Raw genomic sequence first — 7,729 nt, 5'->3', positions numbered from 1 at the left:
GAATGTGAGGGTTTGCCAGACCAAGGCTTCTGGTGCCTGGGAGAGTGCATCATTGCACACAGGTGGGTCCCCCAACATGACAGCCCATGGGGATGGGGGGGAGATGGTGTAGCCCTGGGGCAAGCCCTCATCAAGTGCTGGTGGTACAGCAAGCTGGATTAACCCTGACATGCAATTACATCCCTGTCTTTGCTTGCAGAAGCCAAGTCCCAAGGATGTTGGAAGCATGCAGCAAAACAGCCACCCATAACATGACTGCTGCTCACCCCTCCAGCTTCATACTGACCGGCCTCCCCGGGCTGGAGCAGGCCCACTTCTGGGTGGCCTTTCCTGTGGGCCTGGTTTACATGGTGGCACTGCTGGGGATCTGCATGGTGCTGGCAGTGGTGAGGGCTGAGCAGAGCCTGCACACGCCCATGTACTACTTCCTGTGCATGCTGGCGGCCGTGGACCTGGTCCTGGCCACCTCCACCGTGCCCAAGATGCTGGCCATCTTCTGGGCTGGGGCACGGGAGATCAGCTTCCATGCCTGCCTGGCCCAGATGTTCTTCATCCACACCTTCACTGCCACAGAGTCAGGGGTGGTGCTGGCCATGGCCTTCGACCGCTACGTGGCCATCTGTGCCCCGCTGCACTACACAGCTGTCCTGACCAGCCAGAGGGTTGTGGCCATAGGGATGGCTGCCCTGGCCCGGGGAGTCCTCATCATCCTCCCTCTGCCCTTCCTCACCCTGAGGCTGCGCTACTGTGGCCCCAACATCATCTCCCACGCCTACTGTGAGCATATGGGTATTGCCAAACTGGCCTGCACCGATATCCGTGTCAACTGGCTCTACGGGCTTGTCATTGCCCTGCTGGTCATGGGCTTGGACCTGCTGCTCATTGGCCTCTCCTATGCCCTCATCCTGCAGGCTGTGCTGAGCCTCCCTTCCCACGAGGCTTGGTTCAAGGCCTTTAGCACCTGCGGCTTCCACTTCTGTGTCATCCTGACCTTCTTCACACCTGCGTTCTTCTCCTTCATCACCCACCGCTTTGGCCATGGTGACCCCCTCTATGTCCACATCCTGTTGGCTGTGCTCTATGTGCTGCTGCCCCCCATTCTGGACCCCCTCATATATGGGGTGAAGACCAGGCAGATCCGGGACCGGGTGCTGTGGTTGTTTTGGCCCAAAGAGCTGAGCAGAAGCCAAGCTGGGTGTGGAGATGGGCATGGGGTTCAGCTCCCAGGGGTGGGCGATGATCAGAGCTGTGCCAGCACTACAGGCCACAGGCAAGGGGCATAGACCCAGTGAAGCCCTGTGCACACACATGGGTGATCTGGAGTCCTGCATCCAATGCTTCATTGAAAGTCATTTAATTATGATGATGAGCCAGGAAATCGGGTGACTCCCTCAGCACTGCCAGACACTTGGTTTTAAACTTTGGGTGGAGCACGAATCAAAGTGAGGTGTGACTGCCCCACTGCCCCCCTACCTCCAGATCCACCTCTGTGCACACCACAAGCCATGGCAGTTTTTGTGTTGGCTGTGCGTTTGCAAAATAAACCTTGTGTAAACTCAAACTCATGCTGTCTCTGTGCCTGCCCCAAGCAGAGGGAACAAGATGCCTTTTAATTAGAAGAAATGATCCTGGCATTGCCACAGATGTTGGACAGAGCAGGGGTGGGGGTCATTGGGGTGGGCAGTGGGATGTCCTGTGTGTGGGACATAGCAGATGGGTGCATGCAGGGGTGGCAGGAGGGGCTGGGGCAGGGGGGTTGGTGCTGGACCTCTGCATTGCGCCTTCTGCCTTCAGCTTAGACCTGCCCCTGGAGCCTTCAATGAGGTGTCAAATTGGTCCCAGGCTGAAGTCCTGGTCTTGCCCTGAGAGCTGTCACAGGCTTTCCCTGGCCCTGTGAGGTTCTCCGTGCCAGGTTGTGCCCACACACAGCAAACCCTTTGGGCCTCTGCTGACCAACTGTTGGAAGGGGGCTGCAGAGGTCACATCTAGTCCAACCCCCTGCCTGAGGCAGGATCAGCCCTGTCCAAACCAGCCTGGACAAATCCACTGTCCAATCTCTTAGCAAAACTACACAGACACAGCACCATGCATCACACCTGAACTGGCCACAGGGAAAGCAAGGAGACCGCGATGGCCAACTTCCTGCTGCTGTAAAGGTTGTTAATATACACTCATGATATCCCACGGGGAGGCCATGACCCTTGCTACAGAGGAAGGCACCCCCCCTCTGTAGCAAGGGTCATGGCCTCCCCGTGACCCTTCTGTAGCAAGGGTCATGCCCCCCCCGGTCTATACCAATCTGACCACGGGGGAAAATTCCTTCTTGACCCCAAATGTGGCATCAGTCAGACCCTGAGTGGAGGGACAAGAGCCTCTAGGCAGGATCCTTTGGGTTTCAGTCCCAGCAGGAGCATTGGCATAGCCCAGTCCCCATCCTGGCCTGGTCTGTAGACAACCCCCAGTGCCTCTGAGGGAGGTAAAACCCTCCCCCCAGACATGTGTAGCAGCAGAAGGGGGAAAAATTCCTTCCCATCCCCATGTGCAACTAACAAAGCTCCCAAACCTGGGAAATACCCGGAGTAAGCCATAAGCATTGCTACACCTAGATCATTCCTGACTGTCCAGCTCCTTTTTGAACATCTCCAGTGCTACAGACGCCATCCATTTCCGAGGTGTCTATTCACTGCCTCCCTGTTCTAACAGGGAAGGAGTTTTTCACGAGAACCAACCTAAATCTGCTTCGCTGCAACTTCAAGCCATTGCTCCTTGTCCTCCTCTCTGCAGTGATAGAAAAGGTGCTCTCTCTCTTCTTTATGACTCTTCAGGTATTTGTAGACTGTTCGTATGTCCCCTCTTAAGCACCTTTTCTGCAATCTGGTCATGTCCAGCTCCTTTAGCCTCTCCTCATATGACTTGCCTTCAAAGTGCTGTATCATTTTTGTTGCCTTCAGAGTGCTGTGTCCTTTTAAAAAGTGGATCCCACAGCTGAACCCAGTACTCTAGATGAGGTCTAACCAGTGCCGAGCAGAAAGACACTTTCACCTCCCACAAGCAACCCAAAACCACATCGGCCTTTTGAGTGGCTGGATCACACAGAAGACTCATATTGAGTCTGTTATCTACTAAGACTCCCAGATCTTTCTCCATAGCGCTGCCCTCCAGCTAGATGTCACCCATTTTGCTCTTGTGTTTTTGATTATTCTTCCCAAAGTGCAGCACTTTGTATTTGTCCTCCGTGAACTTCATTCTGCCAGTGATATGCCAGCTTTCCAATCTTTCAAGATCCTTCTGAATTGTGCTTCCATCCTCTGATGTGTCCACAATCCATCACAGTTTTGCACTGTCTGAAAACGTGGTCAAGATGCTTTCTATGCCAATCTCCAATGGTTAATAAACATGTTGAACAGTACCAGGCCCAGGACAGACCCCTGTGGGACTCCAATCAAAACCCCCTGCCATTCTGATATAGACCCACTGTGAAAGTTAAGCTATGCCCGCAAAATAAACCACCAACTCTTGTTTTAATCTGAACTGGTTAATTTCCTTTATTTCTCGCCCACCACGACTTTGATGGAATAAGATACAGAAATAAACACAGTCCTGAGAGATGAGGAAAATATCGTGTCTGCGGTTCAACAGAAATAACTCTTCTGCACAACTATTATGTCTCTCTTAGATAAATTACATCTTATATAAATATTTAGTTCCCTCTCTCTTTGAGAACTCTCAATTTCTTGGTTGCTTGCCCTGTTCTCCTCTGCACAGGTCCCAAGCAAATAGCAATCCTAGGTCACCTTGTTTTTACTACTGATATCAAAATTGTGGGGTTCTCTTCTCTTTGTTAGTTTTCATCCAGTCTCATTCCTTTCTCTTAATTTTAAGTCTCTGGGATGTTACTCGATGTCTTCAGGTATCAGACTCACCGACTCAAAGTCCTCCTTTGTTAACTCACTTCATCTTCCCAGGTAAGTCTTTCTCCAGGACCCTTCTTATATTCCCTTTTCTCTTTCTTGTAGTTTCTCCCTGTTTCTCCTGGGTTGCTTTCTTCCCTTTTTCCAGCTAAATCTGGGTTACTTCCCCTTTAAATCCTTCCAGCCATCTGCTGCCTCTCTCACAGCTAGCACTCATCCCCTCTCCCTTCCCACCTGCTGCTCTCTTTGTTTATGTTTTCATCCAGGTCTCTCCCCCATCTGGGTAGCCCCGCCCCTTTTCTCCTAGGACTGGTTGCTAAGGTAAGTTTTTGGCTTTCCTTCACTCCCCTGAAGTTCCGTTTGGGGCAGACTTGGTGCCCAGTCACACCTGTTAACAAGTACCCTTTGCTTGCAGCTATTGAGCCTCTCATTCCACATCTGTAGTTGTGTCTTCTTGGATGTGGCATGTGGCAAGCCAGTAGGGGGTGCTTCTCTGTTGAGCCACCCACCGCCCTGTGCCCAACCACCTTCTGACCACCTTCCAGGCTCCTGGAGCCTCCCTGGGGGCACATCATGTCCGTCCAACCCCCTTCCTGGAGCACACCTGATAACCTGGGGGTAATGCTGTCACCACCCAGGGCCTGAACCAATTCTGGCCTTGTGCCCCCCTGGGAGACACAGGCCTAGTAGTCCTTGAGGGGATGTGACCCACTGCAAGAACTTGGGGTGCTTCCCTCAGTCTAAAGCACAAGTTGTAGTCTTCCTTAGTCAGCCAAACCAAGGGGAACACAAGGCATAATATAGACCCACTCCCAATAAGTTTCCCATGCTAGGTACAAAGGAGAACTTTACTGGTTACAATGAGTAGGTTTGGAATAGGGTACAGGGTACAGCAATTTCAGGGAAATCCCACAGAGCAAGCAGGGTGGCTGGGTAGCCTTTGATTACTCATCTGAGTTACTGCAAGCTATAGATCTAGTTAGATCTCAGGTAGCTTACTCACAAGTATCACCCAGAGGCAGGTGTAGATTCTCTCTGGAGGCAGGCAGTTCCTTGATCATGAGTTTCAAGAGAAAGAATAAGTTTCAGATGGTTCAGCTTGTCTCTGAGTTTTCTTCATGGCTATTGCCCCTCCACCTGGGCAGTTATTCACTTATATAGACCTTATGACCTCATTTACCTGATCCAATGAGGACCAGTACCTGTTGGCTGCCAGCCAACCAATTTGAAATACATCACTGGTTGCTGGGTAGACTGGCAGGGTCCTTAACCTCCTCCCAATCAGGTTGTCATTGCTTAGACCAATAGGGAGCTTACGCCCCGCACTCAGCTGTGTGAGGCCAGTCACGTAGGCAGAGGGAGCAGGTTTCCCTGCTCCCTCAGGAATGTATCCAGCTCAGGTTACAACTCAGGGTCACATGAAGAGATGGGGCGGAGGAGTCTGCCCTCTGCAGTGACAATGGTAACCAAATTGTCAGGTAGCAGAGTTTGGGGAGAGACAGAGATGGTATTCTGCCACATGGCATTGAGAGGTTGGGTGCTGGTGAGGAAACTCCTGCATAACTTCAGACGTTTGTGCACTGAAGGATGGTTATACAGCATATGTCTCACATCTTCAGTTTGTCTATATTGTTCTGTCCCACTGGACACTGCTACCCTGATGTCAGGCAGAGCGAGGCCAGCCAGAAGGTTCACACTGCTTAGGCTGGTAGGCTTCAGACATCCTGTGATACATCAGTAGCTATCTTTCAGAAGGGGGTCAAGGCGCTTAGCATGCATGGATCTCTCCCATACAAGACATGCATACTCAGAAGAGGAGAAGCTGAGAGCTAGAGCAGTGGTTTGGATTTGTGGAGGCTAGGTCCCCATTTTGAGTTGGTGAGCTTATACAAAGTGTTGTTTCAAGTGCTCACCTTTGCTTTTGTCTTCATGATGTGTTCTTTGTATGAGAGAGTTTGATTGAGGCTGACTCCAAGGTAAACTGGATTTGTACACTAGGGGAGTGTAGTCCCAGACCATGTAATGTTGAGTTGGTGGTTGACCTCGTGTTTTTTCAGATGGAAGGCACATATTTGTGTTTTAGCTCGGTTGGCGTGTAATTGGTTATCAGTGTAGTATGAGGTTAGACCAATTAGTGCCTCACTTAGGCATTCTTTGACATGGTCAAAGCCAGTGCTTTGGGTAGTTATACACAGGTGATTTGCATAGATAAAATGTTTTGTTTCCAAATTGATTGGTTGGTCAATCACATAGATGTTATGTAACAGTGGTACAGGTATGCTTTCTTCGGGGAGGCCATGAATCTGCCACCTCCATCCGCTTTGCTTCCCACCCAGTTTGACAAAACAAGTCTGTTTTTGAGCAGGGCTCATGTCAGCTTGGTAAGGTGTAGATCTTTTGTCATTTCCAGGGTCTTCAGCCTTTTCCATATCATCTGTCACTAGGTTGCCTCCCTCATACAGCAAGGGACCCACACTTTCCCATATATTCCCCTTGTTGCTGATATCCTTGTAGAAACCCTTCTTGTTACCCTTCACATTCTTTGCTGCTAGCTGCAACTCCAGTTGTGCTTTGGTCTTCCTGATTTCATCCCTGCATGCCTGAGCAATACTTTTATACTCCCTCCCAGTTATTTGTGTAAGTTTCCACTTCTTACAAGCTTCCTTTTTGTGTTTTAGTTCACTGTTTCTTCATAGCTATTGCCCCTCCTCCTGGGCAGTTATTCACTTATATAGACCTTATGACCTCATTTACCTGATCCAATGAGGACCAGTACCTGTTGGCTGCCAGCCAACCAATTTGAAATACATCACTGGTTGCTGGGTAGACTGGCAGGGTCCTTAACCTCCTCCCAATCAGGTTGTCATTGCTTAGACCAATAGGGAGCTTACGCCCCGCACTCAGCTGTGTGAGGCCAGTCACGTAGGCAGAGGGAGCAGGTTTCCCTGCTCCCTCAGGAATGTATCCAGCTCAGGTTACAACTCAGGGTCACATGAAGAGATGGGGCAGAGGAGTCTGCCCTCTGCAGTGACAATGGTAACCAAATTGTCAGGTAGCAGAGTTTGGGGAGAGACAGAGATAGTATTCTGCCACATGGCATTGAGAGGTTGGGTGCTGGTGAAGAAACTCCTGCATAACTTCAGACGTTTGTGCACTGAAGGATGGTTATACAGCATATGTCTCACATCTTCAGTTTGTCTATATTGTTCTGTCCCACTGGACACTGCTACCCTGATGTCAGGCAGAGCGAGGCCAGCCAGAAGGTTCACACTGCTTAGGCTGGTAGGCTTCAGACATCCTGTGATACATCAGTAGCTATCTTTCAGAAGGGGGTCAAGGCGCTTAGCATGCATGGATCTCTCCCATACAAGACATGCATACTCAGAAGAGGAGAAGCTGAGAGCTAGAGCAGTGGTTTGGATTTGTGGAGGCTAGGTCCCCATTTTGAGTTGGTGAGCTTATACAAAGTGTTGTTTCAAGTGCTCACCTTTGCTTTTGTCTTCATGATGTGTTCTTTGTATGAGAGAGTTTGATTGAGGCTGACTCCAAGGTAAACTGGATTTGTACACTAGGGGAGTGTAGTCCCAGACCATGTAATGTTGAGTTGGTGGTTGACCTCGTGTTTTTTCAGATGGAAGGCACATATTTGTGTTTTAGCTGGGTTGGTGTGTAATTGGTTATCAGTGTAGTATGAGGTTAGACCAATTAGTGCCTCACTTAGGCATTCTTTGACATGGTCAAAGCCAGTGCTTTGGGTAGTTATACACAGGTGATTTGCATAGATAAAATGTTTTGTTTCCAAATTGATTGGTTGGTCA

The 7,729-nt window shown here is 50.0% G+C and overlaps 1 protein-coding gene across 1 annotated transcript; it reads left to right on the top strand.

Annotated features, from left to right (window-relative positions):
• The first annotated feature begins 242 nt into the window (after nucleotides 1–242).
• Nucleotides 243–1,283, top strand: LOC102384306 (olfactory receptor 52E8-like). Its single transcript, XM_025213765.1, has one exon. The coding sequence runs from the start codon at nucleotides 252–254 to the stop codon at nucleotides 1,281–1,283; it is 1,032 nt and encodes a 343-aa protein (XP_025069550.1). The 5' UTR covers nucleotides 243–251.
• The last annotated feature ends 6,446 nt before the right edge of the window (nucleotides 1,284–7,729 follow it).

Source organism: Alligator sinensis, unplaced genomic scaffold (assembly GCF_000455745.1).
Source record: "Alligator sinensis unplaced genomic scaffold, ASM45574v1 scaffold364_1, whole genome shotgun sequence".
Classification (NCBI taxonomy): Eukaryota; Metazoa; Chordata; order Crocodylia; family Alligatoridae; genus Alligator; species Alligator sinensis.
The sequence above is the reverse complement of the archived record's forward strand: the minus strand, read 5'-3'. Positions and strand labels throughout refer to the sequence as shown.

Bases quoted from the DNA above. Each gene is read 5' to 3' on its own strand.
- LOC102384306 (XM_025213765.1), top strand. From the start codon at position 252: ATGACTGCTGCTCACCCCTCCAGCTTCATACTGACCGGCCTCCCCGGG.